At 51.8% G+C, this 23,009-nt stretch overlaps 1 protein-coding gene across 6 annotated transcripts; it reads right to left on the minus strand.

Annotated features, from left to right (window-relative positions):
• Positions 1-1,076: 1,076 nt before the first annotated feature.
• EEF1D (eukaryotic translation elongation factor 1 delta) lies at positions 1,077-22,950 on the minus strand. Of its 6 annotated transcripts, none has more exons than XM_086741370.1 (10): positions 20,997-21,014; positions 15,078-16,313; positions 13,055-13,178; positions 11,077-11,148; positions 5,125-5,190; positions 3,934-4,030; positions 3,576-3,679; positions 2,872-3,120; positions 1,537-1,731; positions 1,077-1,183 (listed from the first exon to the last, which is right to left on the minus strand). In XM_086741370.1, the coding sequence occupies exons 2-10, from the start codon at positions 16,310-16,312 to the stop codon at positions 1,145-1,147; spliced, it is 2,181 nt and encodes a 726-aa protein (XP_086597496.1). In that variant the 5' UTR covers position 16,313; positions 20,997-21,014; the 3' UTR covers positions 1,077-1,144. The 6 variants fall into 6 exon arrangements, with proteins under 6 accessions (XP_086597496.1, XP_086597495.1, XP_086597499.1 ...); XM_086741369.1 differs by having other exon boundaries at positions 5,125-5,193; XM_086741373.1 differs by lacking the exons at positions 15,078-16,313; positions 20,997-21,014 and adding an exon at positions 22,797-22,950 and having other exon boundaries at positions 5,125-5,193.
• Between the last annotated feature and the right edge of the window lie 59 nt (positions 22,951-23,009).

Here is a 23,009-nt window from a genome sequence, read left to right on the forward strand (position 1 = left end):
AGGGGACACCGGGGATGGCGGGACACAGAAGACACCGGGAATGGCAGGACAGAGGTGACACACAAGACACTGGGATGGTGGCACATGGGGGACAGGGGACACTGGGAATGGCAGGACACAGGGGACACGGGACACTGGGGACAGGGGACACAGGGCACCAGAGATGGCGGCACACAGGGGACAAAGGGCACACGGGACACGGGGAATGGCAGGACACCAGGGATGGCAGCACACAGGGGACAAAGGGCACAGGGAATGGCAGCACTCAGGGGACACACACGTGGCACCAGGGATGGCACCATACGGGTCACACAGGACACGGGGGATGGCGTCATGCGGGGGACACAGGACACACATGGCACCGGGGATGGCAGCACATGGGACACTGGGGACGGGGGAGAACAACCAGCACCAGGCACACAGGACACTGGTGGCACCGGGGAGAGGACACACACGCCACAGCCGGGAGAGGCGAGCACAGGACACTGAGCACGGGGACAGCTGGCGCAAGGGACACTGGGCAGCAGGGACAGCAGCGAAGGGGACACGTGCCGCGCACCGGGCGTGACAAAACACGGGCCACGCCAAGAGCAGGCGCCACACGCACGGACCCCAGGCCAGGACCGGAGCCATCGTCACTTGGCTGCTGCGGCTTGGGCCAGCGCTTCCCGTTTGCTCGGTGTCACCGCGCGACCGGTGCCAGGACCTGGGACTCCGGCTCCTAACGAGCCAAACGAGCGGCTGACCTGACCTGGGCAGGGCAGCGAGAGCAGGCAGGAGAAAAGGAGAGGGAAACTCAGCCCCAAACCAGCCGTGCTGAATGCTGCCCAGTGCTTCATCCTGGGTTTGTTTTTTTTTTTATTTACTTATTTATTTTTAAAAACAGAGCCTGAGCGGGGCGTCCACCTCGGGAAAGGTGAGAGGAAACCCCCTCAGCACAGGATGCCGCCGCTCAGAGCTTCATTCCAAGCCAGAACTGTGAGCCTGAGGGGGACAAGGAAGGGAAGCACCCCCAGGTCTCCCGCGAAATCACTGCGGAGAAGTCGCGTTCGGCAGAGAAAAACCACCACCTGATCTGCACTCCCAAGCTTCATCTTTATTGGTTACGGTTTCGGGGGCCGGGGTGGGGGGTACGGTTTTGCTTCTAGATCTTGTTGAAAGCAGCGATGTCAACGCTCTGCACCTGAAAGAGAACAAAAGCAGCGGCAGGAGGTCAGCCGCGGCGTTTGCAGCTGTTTAGAGCGGAGAAAGGCCCAGGTTAGGTGTAACAGCGGGGGATTCCCCGGAGGAACAGTCGGCGCGGGCTGGAGGAGCGGCAAGAGGCTGCAAAATGGCTCTACAGAACATCCGCGAGCTGTCTGCATCAGCCAGAAAAAAAAAAAAAATATATATATATTTAAATATACGAGCGTCTCAGCCAGCAGACGCCATCAGCTCCACGCAGTTTTCTTGTAAAAACCCGAAAAATCTGCAAATGAACCTGCGTTACGAACGACCCCGGGGCTCAGGCATCGCCCAGCCGGCTGACAGACTTACGTAGTCTTCAAACTTGGTGATCTCCTCCTCCAGGATGTCTGTCCCCACTTTGTCGTCCTCCACGACGCACTGGATTTGGAGTTTCTTAATGCCGTAGCCTACTGGGACCAGTTTGGAGGCCCCCCACACCAGCCCGTCCATCTGGATGGATCGGACGCACTCCTCCATCTTCGCCATGTCGGTCTCATCGTCCCACTGCAAAAGCGTGAAGCGCCAATTTTAGAATCATGGAATGGTTTGGGTGGGAAGGGACCTTCAAAGCCCACCCAGCCCAACCCCCTGCCAGGAGCAGGGACATCTCCAACCACATCAGGTTGCTCACAGCCCCGGCCAACCTGGCCTGGAATGTTTCCAGGGATGGGGCATCCACCACCTCTCTGGGCAACCTGGGACAGTGCTCCACCACCCTCAGTGGAAAAAATTTTTTCCTAATATCTGATCTGAATCTGCCTCCCTCTGTTTTGGAACCATCACCCCTCGTCCTGTCCCAGCAGGCCCTGCTGAAGAGTCTCTCCCCACCTTTCCTGCAGCCCCCTTTGGGCACTGGGAGCCGCTCTCAGCTCTCCCCGGAGCCTCCTCTTCTCCAGGCTGAACAGCCCCAGCTCTCTCAGCCTGGCCTCACAGCAGAGCTGCTCCAGCCCTCTCAGCATCTGCGTGGCCTCCTCTGCACCCTCTCCAACTGGTCCACGTCCTTCTGATGTTGGGGGCTCCAGAGCTGGACGCAGCGCTGCAGGTGGGGTCTCACCAGAGCGGAGCAGAGGGGCAGAATCCCCTCCCTCGCCCTGCTGCCCACGCTGCTGGGGATGCAGCCCAGGGTGCCGTTGGTTTCTGAGCTGTGAGCGCCCATTTCGGGCTCATGTTGAGCTTCTCACCCACCAGCACCCCCAAGTCCTTCTCCTCAGGGCTGCTCTCCATCCATTCTCCACCCAGCCTGGATTTGTGCCTGGGATTGCCACGACCCAGGTGCAGGACCTTGCCCTTGGCCTGGTTGAACTTCATGAGGTCTGCACAGGCCCACCTCTCCAGCCTGTCATTTTAGGGTATTTATTATTAGGGAATTTTAGGGTATTTAGGGAATTTTAGGGTATTTCTTATCTGTCTTTTCTTCAGAGAAGGGCTGGTCGTGGTCAGGGGAAATCTCAGATATCAGCCTGCGCTTGCCACGGTGCAAGGAGCAGGGCAGCAGATCCCAGCCGCAATATCCCACCTCGCTCTGACCCCTCGGTTTGGAAATCCGCAGGTCCTCTGTTCACCAATCCACCGGGACGTGCGCGCGAGGCGATTTACAGCCTCCTGCAGCAAAAGGCTCGCGGCTCCCCCGCTTCCGGTACTCACCGGCTTCACGTCCAGAAGGATGGAAGACTTGGCGATGAGACCCGGTTTCTTGGCCTTCTTCTCCGCGTACTGACGCAGCCTCTCCTCCCGGACTTTGGCAGCCTCTTGGTCTTCCTCTTCATCGTCACTACCGAAAAGGTCAATGTCATCATCATCATCTTCCTCCGCAGCGGCTGGCTCGACTTTCTTTGCCGGTGAAGCAGACGGGAGCTCCACTTTCTTGGAGGGAACACTGAACGGTTCCACTTTCTTCGTCGGGGCGAACGCGCGTTCAAGTTTGCGTTAAGGAAAAAAAGGAGAGAAGATGAACCGGAAGATGAATCACAGCAGCGCTCAGGAAGAGAAGTCTACGTTGCTCAAAATTGTGAGCATCACCCACACCACGTGTTTTTTGGGAAGAATCAGCTATCGGCCATCAAAGTAGGACAACTGAGCAGCTGTACCTTTGAAACGGCCCAGCATGAGCAAAACCCACCGCGTAGCCGAGAGCTGATCCTTCTCCTGAGGGCTCAGGGAATCCAGACGGGAAGAACCCGAGTGGGACAGCAGTTGGGGACACAACCAAGAACCTTCCCCTAGCGTGAGGGGCCTACGCGTTTCGTAGGCTTACTGCAGAGACCGCTGGTAGCAAGTTCTCCAAGCTACAAGGATCGAGCGTATCGTGGCAGCGAAGCATCCGAGAGCAGCGCTTTGCCGAGGCTCACCTGGGTCGGAGGAACCGGTGAGGGCTGGTGGGAGGTAGAGGACTTTTCCAGAGCATTCAGGCGGCTTTCCAACTTGAAGATGGCCATCTGAAGGTCTGCAACAACTGCGAGAAGGGGGGAAAGAAAAAAAAAATAAAGAGAACCTTATGTTGTAGGCTCTACAGCAGCTCACAAGTCAGGACAAACTTGCGTCTGCTCAAAGCGGGCTTTAAAAAACACCGGTTGTCCCAGTTAGGAAGCCTGCAAAGCTCTGACCAAGTCAGGTGCTCACCTGGTGCCAAAGTCAGCACGGGACACACCCCACAGGAGCAGGACCCCATCCACTTTTGCTTTCACGCCAGAAGATTCTCCCACTTACCACTGCGAAGGTTTTGATTTTCTACCTCCAGGTGAGAAATTCTGGAGAGGAGCTCGTTTTGGTCACCAACAGGCCCCGAAGAGGCTGCGCTTGCGCTCTGCAACAAGGAAAAGGGAGATGAAACCGATCTGTCCACCTGCTCCTCCCGAGCTCAGTGGTTCAGTGAAGCAAAGCAGGGTCATGCCTTCAGGGGAAAAAGAAAATACGAGAGCTAGGCTAAGAGCAAGGAGGTTTTCTCTAAAGCTTTTGTAAAAATAATAAAGTGGCTCTACAGAATAAAGCGTGGAACGCATCTCCAGAAATTCCAGCTGATGAGCAAAGGATAAAATTCCTCACAGTCTCGGCTGACAAATTGCCATTAGAAAAAAAAATAACTGAAATAAATTTTGAAAGTTTCCCACCGCGCCCCTTAAACGCGGCAGCTGGTCCCCTCTCACAACCTGAGGCACAGAGCGCGGAAGCGACCTGCGGAACGACACGCGGCGAGTCGCTGCGGAAGCTGGAAGGAGATCCCGGCATTTCTGTGCTCCCGCTTTCCCCGCTCCAGCCTTCGGCTCCTCTCAAAACAACTTAAACCTACTTCAGGACATCCTGAGGGAGCAACTATACCGATCTAGCTTCAAAAATATATATTTTTTTTTAATAAATTCAAATCACAAAGGGGAAAGAAAACAACAGGCCTTCACACTTGGCTTTAAGTAAAATTTATAACTGAATATACCAGAGAAAATCAGTTCTACTCTTTCAAGTGCACCCTGCGTCTAATTACGCCGCGGTTCTCGGTTGCAGATGACGGGCTTCCAACATCTCAGCCGTCACGGAAGACGGAGAGAGGGAAATACAGGGGTTAAGATGAGGAACAAGCGGCTCACAGACAGCAGGTTTGGGAGGTGCACGGAGCTGCTCCTAGCAGGAAGGTCAAAGAGACCCTTTTCCACCCCACCCGAAAAGGCGCGGGGGTGAGAGGACAGAAATCCACCTCCGACGCGGCCTTTGCAGCGGCTGCAGGCTCAGGAACGCGAGATCTTGTTACAAGCTCGATTCTATAGGGTGAGCTACGACCGCGTGCCGAAGGACAAACGCTTCTCGTCGGACGGAGGCAGAGCTCGGTCCGCCTCTCCAAGCTTGTCCATGCCCTACAACCTCCTCTCACCTCACGCACCCAGCTCCAGCCGCGCGCAGGTGACTTACAGTTGAGCGGCCTGACTGCCTCTTGTGACGGGCAGAAGGAGCTTCTTTGCTACGAGGAGCTGTCTTCTGCTGCAAAGGGCAAAAGGTTTGGAGGACGTTTGGTTCCGCGCGGAAGATAGGAACGGGTTTTGCTTCATGCTGGAGGCAGTTGAAGGGCAGGATGCGGATCCACATGCAGGACAAATGGTCAAGCAACGAGATGCAGCCTCACACTGACCGCACACCCAACAGAGCCCGCGCAGAAACGTTTATCCGCAAACTCTGCCACCTTCTCGTTAAACACCTCGACACCGGTCTGCGCTAACAACCTGATGAGACCCCCGCGGGGCGGGGGGGGGTGGTCTCTCACACGCCACAGCGCGCTCACCGCACCAGCCTAGCCCTCAGCCTTGCGCGCCCAGGAGAAAAATTAAAGCTCAGAGGAAGTCGTCGCCTGACCTCTTCCCGTTCTAGTCACACCGGCAGGGCCGAGGTCTAAGTTAATTCAGCGAAAAGTGAGTTCTGGCAACAGTCACATCCACCCCTGCCCTTCTTGTTTTGACTCCTGATCAAACACAGGAGCTCTGTCACCTGTAAGAGATACGCAGATTTTTATTTTTTTTTTAATTTTTTTTTTTCCCCCGCTGATATTTGGCGGTTTGAAGGCCCAGCCACGTTCTCAAGCCAAACGCCGAAGCATTTCGGCAGGCTGCGGCTATCCTGCGCGTGACCGCGGATATTTGAGACGCCGCAAGATGGCTTCGCTTGCTCGGTGCCGCGGAACAGCGCAATTTAAACCCTGGCTCTCAGGTTTAGCGGAAGCATTCGTCACAGAAACCAGCTGTGCCTCCACATTTCTCTTCCCTGTTGGTAATAACCCCTCAAAAAACTGAGAAGTCTAAATTGAGGCGGTACCGTCTACCTTTACACTTGTCGCCGCCATCAGAACAGGTCAAGCGTTGCTCCTCCCTGCAGTCCCGCAGGAAAAAAACATCTACGGCTCGGCAGGACGCCTCCAGCTCAGGACAAACCTGCCAGCCTTGTGTGGTGGTGTCATTTGGAAGAGCCTGAGGAGAAAAATCCCAGCCATTTTCCCAAAAGAGGCTGGTAAGAGTAAGATGAGAGGGCTTTGAAACCCTCTGCTCCGCACAAAGCTGTTCTCAAACAAGGAAGAGCGAGGAAATACGACTTTCTGTTACTGCAACAGACCTTTTGAGTAGCACAAAACCCTGGGATACAAACCCAGCTGTATATTGCTGCCAGGGAGCCGCGGAGAGCAAGGCAGAGCTCTACACCGCACAAATTCCTTCCCTTTTCACCCTTCCCTTGCCAGCTTACGCTAAGCCTGCAGGTGAGACGACACTAAGGTCCGCAAATACAGATCCTGAAGGCCCCAGAGGAGAGGCAGCACCCTCGGCGGGGCGTTTACGTACGCACCGACCCGTCAGTACGCGGTTAACGCGGGCAATGCAGGCGCTGGAGGAGCCGCAGCGCGGGTATCTGGGCGGCTCCGTGAGGAATCGTCTCACCTCTGGGATTTCTCAAGCTGCAAGTTGCTAGCGAGGTCTCCGCAGAAACGGCAGGATTAATTAACAGCCTGGATGCACCTACAGGTTAAACAGCCGCAAAATTCATACAAGTAGCTCAGTGTTGTCCACCTGGATGAACAGATTCAGCATTTTACATCTTAAACCCGGATTCGCTCGCTCCTCCGTGCTGTATTTTTCCCAGGGGAGGTTTTTTTTACAAGATGGAGAGGGCTCACAGGGCTCTCAAACGGCACCGCAGTTAAATCAGCGCCCCGGGGAACGCAGGCTCTTGTTAGTCCTCAGCAAACTCAGGACACAGCCATCTCTTGCTGGCAGGAAGAGAGCATCGCCTGCCCCCGGCTCAAGCGAGGAAAGAGATAAAAACTCTTCACAAATCAGGCCAGCTGTCCTTTGGGAACCTGTAACCTGCGTCAAGCAGAGTAAAAGAGGCAAAATGCTGAACCAAGTTCCCAATTCTGGGAGGTGATCAAGCCATACTTTCTGAAATTGTAGACAAGTTGTCTTTACGAGACTGTGGGCTTTCCCCCGAGGCGAGAACGTTCTAAGATTTGAGAGATGTGGTCACCAACCCAAGCTACACGCTACCTAGGGTGTGTTTTTTCCTCTCCTGACTCAACTATGCCAAGAGGAAACTGGAGACGAGCGTTTCTGAATTCTATCAAGGAGAATAATTCCAAATGCCAAAGGTGGGGAATTCCAGAGCTTGGCCTCAGTCACTTCCTGCACACTGTCTCATAAACAGAGCTCTTAAAACTTTTGTTTTTCCTAAGCTTAAGCCGCAGCTTTTGTGCTGAACCCACATTAGTGATACGCTGACCAGTGCTGCAACCTACTTGGAACATTCGTAGCGTAGAAGAAGCACTCAGCAAGCCTGAAGCCACACCAAGGACTGCATATAAATTTAATCACCCCAGCAAATTAAAACGCTAGGATTTTTTGCTTATGAAAGGTAGAAAACGGAGTCTCTAGCCTCAGCCTCAAAGGGCTTTCAACATCCGGCCCTTTCTAGTTTGACTCTTTAAAACAGACTTTAAAAATCAGAGACAGGAACACCGACAAAAGAAAATGTTGGCAAAGGTTACATTTCTACATATCAGCTCTGGAAAGACTGGAGGTTTAGCCACGCTCAGAAACACAAAACTGAACTGTGGGGAAATTATTTTGAAGAACTAGAAGAGGCTTTCCCGTGTCCGAGACCAGCAGGATGGATCCCGGCTGGTTTCCTGCAGAAGGTGTGAACGTTTCCCGCACAACAGATGCATTTCTGAATGTGGTTTCCAAACACTTCAGCAAGATGAGAGGTTTTCTGGGAGCTTTTTTTCTCCAAAACCCACAAATATGGCGGCTTTGTAAGAGGGAGCTTGGGCAGAGAGGGGAATGAGAGCTTCGGACTCCCACAGCAGCCACATCCCCTCTGTTACAGCCCCCAGGGAGGGTTTAGGAAGCGAGAGTTCAGTCACCCGCTCCGTCAGACTCGCTTACGACGGCAGGCAAGTCGATCCTTTCCGTGCCTGCGGTCCCCCGCCGTAAGATCTCCCACCACCACCTGCGGTCTCAGTGCCACCAGCTGCAGCACCGCGCGCGTTAAAACAAATCTAGGAAAGCACGAGCGATCGAGCAGATGTCAACCGGAGAAGCTGTCGAAAGCAGAGATGACCATGCAAAGCGAGATGGAAAGGTATGTGCAAACAAATGTTTCCAGCATCAGAGCTTCGCGTCCTCCTTCGGGAGCTACAAACCTTCACCTTGACCCTTCCAATGCTCCTTCACATGTTTCAGACCAACGCTACCCAGCTGAAGCAGATCTGGGACCGGCCTCGGCTGAATTTCACAACAGAAAGCATCTTATAAGAGCCAAGTCTTCACGCGCTACACCTTTAGAGTCCTGACAATAACTCTGCACGCTCAGGTGGAAGGAAAGGCTGAATTCTGACTATAAAAACACGCCTCACTATCATTCTGTAGATCCCACGGTGTAAATCTGGCTTTCCGGAACATAAAAGCAAAGTTTAAGCATGTTCTTAAGTCACGCCTGCTGTCCACGATGAACGATGATCCCTCCCAAGTGCACGCTACGAAATATTTCAGATTAATTTCTGAGCAGCTCGGTCTTTCTAACCCACGCGCTAAAAACGGATCCGACCGTGGTTTATCGCCTCGGGTTCCAGGGCAGAGAGACGGCAACGCGTGGAAAAAACTGAAAGGCTGAGCTCTCCGGGGTATCGCATCAGCCAAGGTAAGGCAGGATCAGGGGAATGCGATTCCAAAACGGAAGGGAGAGGTGGTCACCGTTGCCACGCGCTCTCCTCATCCGAGCAACTTCATATTTTGGGAGCAGAATGGCAGCTACGGGTTGGGTAAATTAACCCGATGCCCCGAACTGCGCTGCAGATCAGGGTGCGCAGATGTTTTCCTTAACGTATTAATGCTTTTTCTTCAAGCCTTCTCTGGAGAGTCCCAGTCCACCTCTTGCCACGCCCCAGTTTCCAGTTTCAAGGCCCTATGGCTCACTCCTGACCTTAAATCCTCAAGCCCACCAAAGCTTTCCTCACAGGAACAAAAATAAAATCCAGCAGATGATTTTTTTTTTTTATATTCAGCACTAACCCAAACAAGTGCCACAGGGGTACAGAGGATTTTACATCCCCAAATTTCTGTTCTGGTGCTTCGCCAGTTCCCCCACAGTCTTCCCCATTACAGGACCCAGACAATCCAAATTTACACGCTTCTTGCACAAAGCGGCTCTTGAACAGGAGTCACAGGCCAGGGCAAGAAACTCCTCGTCTTCGGCAAGCCACAGACCCTTCTGCAAGATGAGAACACGCCCCAGGGCGGCCCAGCAGCGCTGCTGGGCGATTTCTCTTTAGGTTTCCCGTCCCTGCTCACCACATCCAGCCTCTGCTCCTGGAGGAGGCAAGCTCTCGGAGGGAGAAGCAACCTTGCCCAGCTTGAAAATGCCTTCAGAAAGACATTTAAGACTACCTGTGCGAAGATTTCTCCGACCCTGTCTGGGATGGGGGCTCTTTTCCCCACTTTTTTGCCTTACTAAAGTCCAAACCAAAACTCTTTGCCAGGAGCTGACAGCCTACCGGAAAGCCAAACGCGTTATTTCAGATCTGAACTCAAACGAGGCAGTTCAGGAAAATCCTCCCTAAGCCGTCGGCTGAAATACTGACGTTGACGTAAGAAACCAGCATTAGAAAACTTCCAACTGTTCTCCTCCTCAACGTATTTTAGTTTGCTTTTAATATTACTCAGATGTTGCAACTTTCCGCTGATTCCCATGCTGTACACCGAATCTAACCAAAGCTAATTTAATCCTTTCCCAAAAATCCTTTCGTCACATTTGCCCTGCTCTTCCTGCATCCACGTCCAAGTTTCCAGTGCAGTACTGGCCACCTTGGATCGCTCACCCGAGCGGAAGTTGCTTTTTTTAGCGAGACCACCGTGGGGAAAGCAATTAGCCTAATTCCTTCGCGTCCACCCCAAATATCCGGCTCCCTTCTGCTTGTGGTGAGGAATACGAACTATTCCCCTTGAGGAAGGCTCGATTCCCTGTTTTTGTACTGGTTTAGATCCAAACTGAGGGTGTAAATACCCCAAAGAGGGAGTGAGGAGGCCCAATCAGTACAGATAAAGGATGGCTACCCTCAGGTGGAAGATGTGCGCAGGTACGCAGCAGTCCCACTGCAGAGAAACCGAGACACACGGGCTCTATTCTGTGAATTTTCTTCACCCATTAAACCACTCCACTTATTAATTTAAGATCTCAGCTATTTTGAAAAAAAAATTAAAAAATTCAAGAGTTTTAACACTGCTGGCTGTGCGGATCAGCACAAAAACACTTCCAAAAAAAGGATGTGACTGAACTTCAAGATGGCCCAAGCTTCGAGCTAGTAGCCAAGCCGGATTCCCTGGATGCAGCAGCTGTACGGTACCATTTTTTTGCACATACCCTAACTGAAAGCAAAATGGGAAAGAGAAGGTGGCAGCCCAGTGTACCCCAAGAGACACACACCCTCCTGCTGGCAGCTCAGTGCTCCGCTACTCAGCAAGGTTCTTTTAGCAGCGACTCGTAACTTGTTAGGTAAGACCCGTGGGAACAAACTCTAGCATTCCACCAGGAGAAAAAAAAAAGAAAAGAAATGCACAGTTGGAGACTTTGAACCCAAATGCAGTTAGTTTTACAAAGCACTGCAGGCTAGCAAGCAGGTAAGCAGCATGCACTCTAGCAGCAACGGTGCTCTTGATCGGATGGAGCTACGCTGGCGGTACACAGCGCTGCACACCTTAGTCTTCTCCTCTAACTCAAAAATAAGAGGTGATACGATCTACGAAAGTGGGCACAGCGGAGTTCTGTGAGATGCACCACAGCTAAAAATGGTTGCGGGTAGCCAGCTGGTGAGAGAGCTCGGGTACTCACTCCGGCCAGCGATTTCTGGATATTCTCCCTGGCTCTGGCAATGTCGCGTAGGATCGTGCTGGCTCCGTTCTCCTGCAAACAGTGCAGAAAGAACCAAGATTTTTTTTTAAAAAAAAATAAAAAATATAAAAAAATATACGAAACATGGGAAACTGGTCAGGGAAGTTAAAAAAAAAAAGGGGGGGGTAAAAGAAGGGGAGGGTTTCTTCTAATGACTCAGCGAGTATCACAAAATTAGCTGCAAGGAGGATTGGATCTCAATCAAGCAGCACCAACTGCAATCCCTGGTCACATCAGGCCACGTGGCCCGAAGATCAGCCAGTCAAGAGCTCTTCAAATTCTCTGATAATACCCCGCACGGCTCCAAGAGCTGCCAGCCAGGCAGAGGGCCGGGATCTCCTTCGAGATCCATCGTTAGGCAGCTCTCTTTTCGCAGCATCACCTATCACTGCGTTCAGGAAAGAAGCGACGGCCCTAACCGAAGGCTTCCGCCCAGAGAGGTGTGACCCAGAGCACGGCAGCAAAAATTCTTTCCCCCCACATCCTCCTGCCGCCATGCCTTCACCTGGATTTGGAAAATTTGCTTCCGAGGGCAAAAATTCAGTTTCCACGACCCGTTTACTCCTTGCCTCTCCCAGACCGCAAAACCCCACAAGCAAGATTTGAGACGTGAAACTGTACACGAGCCCAAAACCCCACGGAAGAGGAAAAGCCCGGACACGTTCTGGTGGATGCCACCTCCGGGTCGCAGGAAGGTTTTAAGGAGCGTGGATCTTTTCCCTTGGCAGGGAAGAGGTTGATAAACCGCTGCGGATTCTCCCCCAGGGCCTTCCCACCACCTCTGGCAGGCAGAACTTCACCGGAAGGCATGAAATAGCCTAACTGTTCTTCTAAGAGCACTGTAGAGGTTTGGACTTTAACATCTACTTCAAGCACTCTACAATCTACAGCTTCTGATTTTTATGCAAGTGTCCTAGGTGCTGTGCCACCGCTATACGAGCACGGGCAGCAGGAACAGACAGAGGGTGCCCAGAAGCTATTACTTCAGCAAAAAGCTTCCCCTTCAACACTTGCGAGACAGCCGTTTCGAATTCTTAAGCAGCTTTCTACATCACCAACCAAATGCATAAGCAGTTAACAGCTCTTGAGGCAGCAGGAAGAGGTTACGATAGCTCTGCACCTTTAAACAGGACTAATTTGGGGCTCATATTTAAGCTTGAACTACTTCAGCAGCACCATGCTTGCCTTCCGACTCACCGGTACCGCGATGCAGTCTTCTGCAGGAGCACACTGAGTATTGCAGGGGGGGACAAAGAGAGAAACATAATTCCTGCTCTCTCTGGAGCCACGGTGCTTCTCTTCAAAGATCAGGTCTTATATACCCACTACATCCCTCGCCGAGGGAAGCTTAGCCTCTCCAGAACGTCAATTCTTCACCCAATTTGGAGCTCAGCTGCTCCAAAAGGTCAATTCTTCGCCCAGTTTGGAGCTCAGCTGCTCCAAAAGGTCAATTCTTCACCCAATTTGGAGCTCAGCTGCCCCAAAAGGTCAATTCTTCGCCCAGTTTGGAGCTTAGCTGCCCCAAAAGGTCAATTCTTCGCCCAGACCAGCCAACAGAACCGCAGCTTTTGGGGCTGGTGGCTGGACCTGCGTCCCCGTTAGATTGCAGACAGCACTCACACCCTGCCAGAGCAGCCCGAAGAGATTTAAGAGTAACCGCTGCAACCTATAACTGGTTTGCACGTTGTTACAAGGGTGTCTGATCTGGTTGCACCAGAGAAATTCCTCACAGGCCACAGGAGATGGGCCGTAACTGGGGGGAGGCTTAGAGAGCCCCGGAGAAGACTCTCACACCCGGAAAAAAGCAGCACCCAGAGTGGAAATAATAAAGAAGCGCACGTCCAGGCGGATCGCGTCCTCTCGCCCAGCTCATAAAGCTCCAGCACTCTACGAAACCCCGTCAGAGAACGAGCGTTACCTGCTGCTGCGAAGAGCTGCTCACGGGCCCGTTCATCTGCTCGTAGTATCTTCTCTCCGCATCGTCGTACTTGTATTTCTCAAACCAGATCTTATCATGCAGGAAGTAGTCGACCGCCATTTTTCTGTAGAACGAGACACACACACAAAAAAAAAAAAACCACAAAAACAAACCCCAAAGTGAGTCTCTGGAAGTACTTAAGGTTAGAAGCTTGCAATGGGCTTGTCAGGAGAGCGGTTTCTTCCCCCGCAGAGCTGTGCCTGTGGCTCTCTGCTCACCGTTTTCCCCTCTGGTGGAAAGCTTTAAGTAAACAGGATCCTATTAACGAAGCAGGGCAGCCTAATCACCCACCCATCTGCCTGGCCTGACCCGCCGTTTAGCGACAGGGTACCGAGCGGGGACAGGATGAATCAGCTGATCTGTACCTTCTTCCACAAAAAAAAAAGCTTTCAGAGCGGGATTTTCTAGATCACGCTAGAGCCTGCTGCTAAGAAAGACGTCTTGTGTCTAAGAATCAAAAGGAGAACAATGCTTTTAATTCTTAAGACGCCTGGCCACGGTGAAAGCAAAGACAGGCAACTCCGGAGACTACGGCTCACAAATTTAAACGCGTTTCGGTCTTCCCTGAACACAACTCCACAGCAGCTGCTGGCTGTCTTAAGCTAGCACGTGTAAAACACTTCCACAGAAGCCAAGAGATTGACTTTTTTTTTTTCGGTAAAACAAGCACCCTGCTCATCCACCCGTTCAGAAGAAACCAGAGGCCACCACACCATCCAAGCCCTCTACGCTGAAGCCATTTCCCAGCGCCCAAGCCACCAAGACTCTGCTTGAGCCGACCGGGATCGTTAAAAAGAGAATCCCGGTTACAGACGACGACGACCCATGGGAAGGCACGACCGAGTAGCTAGAGAAAAGAGAAAGCTATCCCAAACAGGGTGAAAGACGTGCGCTCTGAAGCTTGGCTGTAACCCTCTGTACCACTTGACATAAAGATCTTAAAATTTTCCAAGAAATCCTAAGGAACTCAAGGATCCAAAGTGTCAAACAAGGATTGATGCCTTTTTTTTTTTTTCCCCCCCAAAAATATCAGTCACTGCAAAATAATATTTAAGCGCTGGCCTTCGGACAGGCTCCCAGGGCGCTACAGCCCTCCGTGTAGCAGATTTCAGGGCTCAGGCAGCGATCTAAAAAGCACATTTTGAACACAAAAAGCGCAGTATCACACCACACCTAATCCAGGAATTAAAAAAAAAAACCCAAAAAACCAAAGAGAACGCACTCTTCTTGCTTAGCTACACACATCAAACAAGCTGTAAGCCAGCTAGCCCTGTCTCCAAATTGACAGCAGCTTCCAGAAACGGTCTGACAAATGACATTCTCACACCAGACTGGTGCCCCGAATTATTATTTTACTGCCACCCCCAAGCCTCCTTCGAGCCGGACGTTGGCAGCGATGCTCAAACGTAGTCGCGCCTGGCACGGAGCTCGACGAGCAGCCTAAGTGCTCTGCAGGAGAAGTGAGGATAAGCGCTTCTCTGAAGGAACTTGTGGCCTTTTAACGGAAAAAAAACCAGCAAATAACCACCGCTAATTTCTCAAATTCAAACAGGAAACGCTGCATCCTCTGCCCTCTCAGCAGGGCTGTTTAAAATACGGGATTATTCCTCCAGCTTCTCGATTTTACGGCTTTTTGTGTGTAACAGGAATATGGAAAGGGGCACGGCCCTGGCTTTCCCCCGTGTAAAGAGAGGGTCAAAGCTTGGCTTACCTTAGCCCTGACTTTAAACGCTTAACCTCCAGCTCCACACAAACACTACCTTTAGCCATTCTTTAGCATTCCTCGGAGGGGTTTCCCCCCAGGTTACCCTGCCCACAAACAGGCTCCCCGGCTCAGGAGTCTCCCTACAGCCGCACGCACGCTCGGTCGGTCCCGCGGCTCCTACGCACGCAAATTCCTTCAGCTCAATCCCGACCCGGCAGTTTTTCAGGTGTGTTACCCCCCAGAATAAACATCTCCTACTTCGTTTCTGGCGCAGGTACGCTCGAAGCGTTAGCAGCTGGCCGGGAGGGTTTGACTACTGCGGGTTCCTGCACCTCCACGCTCTCTCCTGCTCCTGACATTTTCAGAGCCTCGGCTGCGTAGTATCGTGACTCAGCACTGTCATACGCCGGCTTCTGAAGCCACACGGTTTCGCTGTCCTCATGCAGGAAAAAGAAGGAAGGCGGAGGTTGCTCAGCATCACTGGGAAGCAGAGAGGTGGCGGCGATCTCCGCGTTTTTGTCGTCCGCTTGCTTTTCAGCGTTGTGGTTCTTCCCGTCCTCGGGGCGGTTCTCCAACGCTTCGGGGCAGCCGCGTTGCTGCTGTGTGTCTTTGCCTGACGGGTGACCATCAAACATGTTCTCGTAGAAGCTCTTCTCAGCGTCGTCATAGAGAGGTTTCTCTAACCACACCTCCGACATGAGGGCCTCCAAGCTGGAAAGCTGCGGCTTACCGTTTACCGTCTGGTGTTCGGGGTCAGGCGAACCGGTAACGGAGGAAGCGGCAGAATCGGCAACGACGTCTGGAGCGAAACTCGGCGTGGCAGGAGTAGGCAGGGCTGTCACGTAGCCCTCATCCGGCGTTCTCAGCCCAACGTAGCCAGCATCTGACTCCACGGCCGGGATGGCTAGGACGTTTGGAGGAACAAAGAACTGGGATTTTTCAACAAACGTCTCCTCGGCCTTATCAAAGTCAAACTTGTTGACCCAGACACCCTGAACGACATGGTGACAGGCAGACAGAACACCGTGGGAGCAGGGCTTGGGAACATCTTGGACAGCTTTTGACCTGGCCGCTAACGGGGACTGCTCCGCAGTTAGGGCGGGCTCGGGTGGCTCCTGGTTTTGACAATCCGCTATTTTTTTCCTGTACACGCTCTCAGCGTGATCATAGAGAGGCTTGTCAAACCACACGCTGTCAGCTAACAAACCGCTCAGAACAGAGTCTAACTTGGAGGCCAGGGCTTTGGGTTTTGGAGAACGCTTCCGTTTCCTTTGTTTCTTCCCATTCCTCGCTCTCTTCAGGTCTCCCTTCAGTTCACTTTCAACAGAGTCGTCGTTGCAAACTCCGTTTACAGCCTCTACCTCCTGGCAGTCCTCCGGGGCCGCGGCAGCTAGCATCGCTTCTCTTTCGTCATGCTGTCTCTCTGCTTCATCGTATTTCTGCTTGTCTACCCACACTTTTTCTAGCGGGCAGGGAGGCTTCCTCGTCCTCATCCTCCAAAGAGCGGCAGCATTAAAAGATAAGCACAACAATGTAGCGGCAGCAGAACTAAACAAAGCAAGGGCATGCATCAGACTTTAGTAATTCGTTAAGCAATACATGCTGTTACTGCTCGTGGTAAAAGAACCGAAGCGTTTAGTTCAATTTTCCCTTTGTTAGGAATTTTAAATCAAAGAAATTAAACTGCCTAAACACATCCAGTTTCTGAAGGCAAAATAAGCCTCCTCCTAAAAATACTTCAGCTGATCTGACAAGTATTCTGCACTTTACTGTTTGAAAATAAAGGCACTGGCTGAAAGCACTTCGAATTTCACTTTTGAAGACAACTGGCAGGAAAAAAAAAAACCACCACCAAGGTTTTGTTTAAATCCCTGGTAATGTAGATAATTTTCCAAGTTAGTAGATTAGCCCCTAATTACTTGTTAGGTATTTTCAAGCAGGCAGTGATTGAGGAAGACAGGCTGAAAACAGAAAGATGCTCTAAGTCTTGAGCACATTTAGAGGTCACTGCTTACAGATGTGTGTGTTCTGCTCCTAGAAAGCCAGCAGAGGGAGCTGACAGAAAAACTATGACTCCGTTTTCGTCCAAAACCCCAATTACTGGCGAATTAAAACCGACCAAGAGCTGGAGATCTCACTCTTAATTTAGCTTCGCAAAAAGATCTCCTATTGAAAGGAGAAACGTTGAATCTACTTTGCATCTTCCTGCCCTATTCATATTTTACAAGGAAAAAAAAAAATAAAAAAAATCAAGCGGTTCCAAGTATGTGTAGACGTTGCCAAATAAAATTCACGTTCAGCTGAAGCGTCCCTCAGACTTCAGTCCACGCTTACAGGTTCAACTATTTCTGGAGGATTTGACAAGCCTCAAGTCCAGGGCTTGACAGACCAGTAAAAAAAAAATAAACTATTATTACAAGTAAACACTTTTACCTTTTTAAACTTTTAATTTAAATGTACATAGCTTAAACCTGTAAAGTAACGTAATATTTCAAACGAGGAGAAGCAGAAGTAGATATTTATTTTTCACTGTGACACTGCTCTTCTACCAGCTGCTGAAAACACTGCGATAGAGCTAAAAACATTTAAAATATAAACTGATTTTGAAGTTTTTATTTAAATTGACACTCTTCTCTAACAAACAGCATCCCTTTTAAAAAATAAAAATCCTTATAGATGTCAATTTAAACGGGATTCTTGGAGGGAAGGCCACGTCTGCGAGAGAAATCCCTGCATTTCAGTCAGCCGGCAGACTGGAAAGGGATTAAACGACGCAAATTAAAAGCGTTGCGCACAAAGGTCCTGCCCTGGGGATCTGCCGTAGCAGCCCGTCAGCGCAAAATCCACGGGAAAAGCAAAACGAGCACGGCCATTTGATAAAAACAAAACTAAAATGCAGGGTTTAGCTTATTTTAAGAAAAAAAATTACAGGCGATTTCGCTCCATTCCGTAAGCAAACAGCTCCAAGCACCGGAGTTGTGGCCCCCGCGTCCGCTCACCTCAAGGGTGAGGCGCATTATTGAGGACTCCCAGCTATCAGGAGGGTCTCTCAAACCGAAGAACGGTCTTGCCTCAAAGCAAGACGCGGCCGAATTTAATAAACCCGAAAAAGCACACTTCTTTCCAGGGGAAATCAGAAAACCGTGCAATAATCTGGCCGGTAAGAAGCATCAGAGCAGTGCCTATATTCCCCTGATTTTCCTGAAAGCGTAAAAACCACACAACAACTAGAGAGTACTTACTTTTTTAGCTCCTACGATAGCATTAAGGAAAAAAAAAAAAGATAAAAGTTAGAGAAAGCTTCCAGCTCTAGAGACGCAGCAGCCGGTCAGCAAGGACGTTAATGCTCCCCACACACAATACAGTTAATTAAACTTACAGATCTACGTTATCTTCATGAACCAGCACCGCAGACACTCAGTTACTTTTAATTTTCAATAAAAAGCAATAAAAAAAAAATAAATTACACATATCCTAAAGGATTTACCCTTTAGGGAAGCAGCTAGAGAGGCTCCCAACCTGCCACACCAGTACCAGCAGCTGGTGCCAGAGCGAAGCCCCCCAGTTACCTGAAACTGGGGGGTCTAAACACCAGCAGCAAATAATTTAAAGAATTCTGAAAAATGTTAACAATTATCATGCCAAATAATGAGTTCACGTGACTGTAGTTGTTTCCACCAGAAGTCAGCGATCTGTACAACGTTTTGTGAACGAGATAGAAATAAAAAAACAGCAGCGCCAACACTCAGCCTACTAATTTTTCAATAAAAGCATCAGTGTGACACGGGAAAGCTTGCAGAAGAATTTAAGACTTAGAAAAAGCTTTTTCAGCGCAGCTACACCTTCAAAGTGCGGCGAGACGCGGCTTCTCACGTCCCCAGTTCAACGTTACTCATCAAAACGAGTATTTCCGCGCGGGACTCACACGAACCCTCAAGTCAAAGTCACCACAAACGTTCCCCATCGAATCTAGCTCACTGGAATTCAAGTGTTTTCACAAATATTATTACCAGGGGAAAAAAAAAAAAAAAAAATCTTTGTAAAGGGAATTTACCACAACAAGCAGCTTTTCCAAAAACGAGCCCCAAATACTTGCAGCACTTTTGTTTCCATGAGGGGCCAAACCTTAGGTCCAGTTGTGATAAAAACCAGATTTTCAGTGAATTAAAAGTTCGCAAACACAAGTAAAAATTGACAAAAAATAAAAAAAAATAAATAAATTCCACTCTGTGTTCCTAAGTTTTCCCAGAGGAAAATGGGAAAAGGCATGCGCAAGGATTTTAATTACACAAACCATCACCCGAGCGGGCGCAGCCAGCCCGATTAAAGAGAGACGAGCTGCAGACCAGAGCGCTACCAGTTCTCCCAGTAAAATCAGAGCAGAGAAGCTGGAGCTGAATTAGGGACCCACCGGTCCGCGTTTCTAGCGAAGCAACGCGACGTGAACGCGGCCACGCTCAGATCTCTCCCTCAAGCCGCTCTTGGGAACGCATTCATCCGCTGCCTCGTCGTATTTTTCAGAAGTGAAGCAGTTTTTCATTTAACCGGCGTTCATCCGCATTCATCCGCTGCCTCGTCGTATTTTTCAGAAGTGAAGCAGTTTTTCATTTAACCGGCGTTTTTTTAGCACGAAGATAAATTAATGCTTTGAGACAGAGGCAGGAAGCTTTCTTATAAAGTGTCTGAGAAACAAAAACTCGTGGGTGGAGTAGAAAAACGTAAGAAGGGCTCTCACTGCACGCACCAGAGACCGGCTCCTGCGTACCCAGGACAATTTTGCTTTTCCAGCGACAGCGCAGACAACCCACCAGCTGCTTCGCAAAGCACAAAGCAAAGGCAAACGCTATTATCAACATTTATCGATGCCAAATAATCAAATACCCCCAAGCAACACCAAGAAAAACCCCACAGGTCAACGCTGAGGCCTTACACGGACCCTTAAAGAGGGCTTACAAAAACCTGACAGAATTTTTAATCGTAGCCGCTGCTCCAGAGCGTTGGGCTTGGCCTCGTCACCAGTTCCTGGGTATTTCAGGCCAGAACAAACCTACGTCGTACGTCCAGCGCCGCGGGGAAAGGCGCGAAGTTTAAAACAGGCAATGAAAAGGTCCCTATTGTTCCCTAAATCCCAAATAAGCTCTGGACTTCAGCTGTTCGGCTGCATCATCCCCTGAAGCCTAGCTACTTTTCAAAAAGTCAGTAAAACAAAAGCGTACAGCAGATTACCCTAAGGCTGTGGCCAAAAAAAAAAGTTAACGCCGTTTACTGGTTTAACGAAAGCCACTCTTTCTCTTCTCGCCATGAGAAAGTCGCATTTCTCAGCAACTGAGAAGCCTATAAAATAAATGTGTGTTTTTGAGGGGGAAAATGTGTGTTTTCGAGGTTAGAAATAAGTTGGCCACAGCCTCCCAGAGAGCCAAATTCCGTCGGGCCCTGCGGAATCTCTCGCGCTGGAACTGAACGGCGATTTTAACCTCAGCTGCGCGCCGGGCTGACCTGTCAGCTCCCAACGAGGCACAGCAAGTCGGGCAGAAATAATCTAACAGTTTGATGTAGCTTCAGCTATCCCAACAGCCTTGAAAAAAAGATCTTTAGAGGAGCAAGAGAGCAAATCTAATCCGTCACTGGTTTCTGGAGGGATGTCACAGCTGCTTTCCGCAAACCGTAAGCAAGGGGGCGAGATTACAGTCAGGGTTCAAGCCCTTTCTTCAGAGGAGACGTCAAAAGCGGGTTTCGGGTGGCAGCGGGGGACACGGGGTGACAGAGACACAGGGCAGCTCGCTGCGGTTCGGGGCGTTATTCGCTCACGTGCCCTGGCGCAGCTGGTTTTGACCAGGTCAGCGCGGTTGCGTATTTAGCGCTCCCGTCCTATCGCACGTCACAGCGGCGGCTCCCGAACGCTCATCCCAGCAGCTGCCAGAAAAATAAAACGCCAGAAAACCCAGAAAGGGCTCACTTCATGTCAGAGAGAGGAGTGAGAACGTCCAGAGATCACCGAAAAAGGTGACTCTTCGCTCCCAGCAACGATGCTGCTGACGGCTAACGAGGAGATAATCAAGGACACGGGGAAATCAGCAGTAGGGAGAGACAGGGAAGAAGTCACCTTCAGAGGAAAAAGCCAAGTAGTTGAAAACAGCTTAGGTGAAGAGGGAAAAAAAAAAAAAAAAAGAGGCGTACCTGCAAAGTCAGGGACAGAGAGGGCACACCTAGAAAAGGAGAGGGAAGAATTACAGCTCCGCGGCCATGCAAAGTTATTTTCTCCTCCATACCGAGCACAACAGGACCGTGAACATCAAACTGCAATCCGTTCCAAAATATCAACGATCTAGACGCGAAAGAACAAACCCGTATCGATTTCGGCGAAAACGGGGAGGGGAGCAGGGGAGGAAGGACGGGCTGTAGCAGCCTCAGCAACTTTAGTTACTGCTGTAATCCTTCGCGAACCCGCGGGGAGCACGTTAGCAGCCTCCGCGCAACCGCTCCTCCCCGGCTCTGCCCGTTCCCCAAATATAGCTGTGACACAGATACCTCCCGAGAGAGCTGGGCGTTGAAACGAAACGCAAAAAAAAAAAAAAAGGAGAAAGAACAGGACGGGCCGCCGGAGGCACCGCCAAGGTTACAGAGGGATTGGGAACAGCGGGACGTGGAGAGAGACGAGACGAAGAGAGCGAGGGCAGGACGACGGGGAAGCCTGGGGCGCTCCCAGTTCCACACCAAGTTTGGAGAGGCGGCTGCGGGTGCCGGGCCACGGGCTGGATCGGGCCGCTGCTTCAGTTACGGAGGGCTGCCAGGCGCTCTGCGCCAGGACAGGCCGGCAGCTGGTGTTTCCCTTCGCAGCAGGCGACGAGAAACCCTGGCCAAGATGAGGAATCGGGAGAAAGGCAGACGCCCGAGAGCTGCTGGGGACAGGGGGGGTCCCCTAAACTCTCTCTCCTCCCTGCCAGGGCAGGAATCGCACTGACCCCCTCAGACTCAAAGGGGGGAGTATCAAAGTAGCAGGGGTATCCCCAAAATCCACACCCCAAAAAGAGAGGGAGTCTGCCCCTCTCCTTTACCAAAAGCTGGACAAATTTAGGGAGACCTCCAGCATCAACACCCCTACGATGGGATGCTCTTGCACGCTTCCCTAGGGCCCGAGAGGGGGAAGGGACCCCCCAGGGAAGGGAGAACGCTGTAACTCCTTCTCCCTAGGCCAAGGAAGGGAAAAGGGATCTCGCAGACGAGGGGCCACCCCACATCCTCCCTTCTTGGGGTGCGAGGGAAGAAAAGACTCCACAGGGAATGGTGGGGGGGGCGGGGGAATCTCCCACACCTCCCTTCCCAGATCTAGGGAGAGGAAAGGGACCTAGGAGATTGCGGGGGGCGTGGGGTGGAGGCCGTGTCACCCCGCTATCCCCTGAGACTCTGAGTGGGGAAGAGCAATCCCAAAGAGCAAGGGCACCCTGAGCCCTCTCGCTCAGGACTCTGGGGTGAAGGGACCCCACAGATAATGGGGGAGAGGGAAAGAACCACCCCAATTCCCACCCCCTGTTCCCCAGGTCGTGAAGAGGCAGGGACCCACAGACAAGGAGGGGGAAATCCACGACCTCCCTTTCCCTGGGAGGGATTCCCACATTGGATGGGAGTCCCTCACACCCCCCCTTCCGCCATAGTGGGGGCCGGGGGCCTCACCGACAACGAGGGACCCTCAAAACCCCCTCCCCTCGGCCTACGAGGGGGAAAGGACCCCACAAATTCGGGAGGGGTGGTCCTGGGCGCCGTGAGAGGAGAAAAAGACCCCACAACCCCCTCCTCACGGCGCCCGAGCGGGAAAAAGGCCCCACGGATCACGAGGGGCTCCCACACAGGCCGGTGAGGGGAACAAGGGACCCTTGGGCGGCTCAGAACTCCCATCAGCGAGGCCCGGCGAGGGGGCGAAGGGCCCCACGGAGCCTCCCCGGTGACGGGAGGCGGCGGGGGAGAGGGGGCAGCACTCACCGGCAGCGCTGGGCCCCGGTCAGGCCGCGGCCCGCTCCGCTCGGCTCGGCCTCCACCAGGCAAAGGGAGGCGGCGCCCGCCGCGCGGGGGGTTGTGGGGGCGGCGCGGACCACGCGGGGCGGGGGTGGGGGGGGGTGTGAAGACAACGCGGGGAGGGGAGACAACGCGCCGCACTCACAGCGTGGGTGCGCTCCCCCCCCCCTCTTTTCCCTC

This window comes from Chlamydotis macqueenii, chromosome 2 (genome assembly GCF_036417535.1).
Source record: "Chlamydotis macqueenii isolate bChlMac1 chromosome 2, bChlMac1.mat, whole genome shotgun sequence".
NCBI lineage: Eukaryota > Metazoa > Chordata > Aves > Otidiformes > Otididae > Chlamydotis > Chlamydotis macqueenii.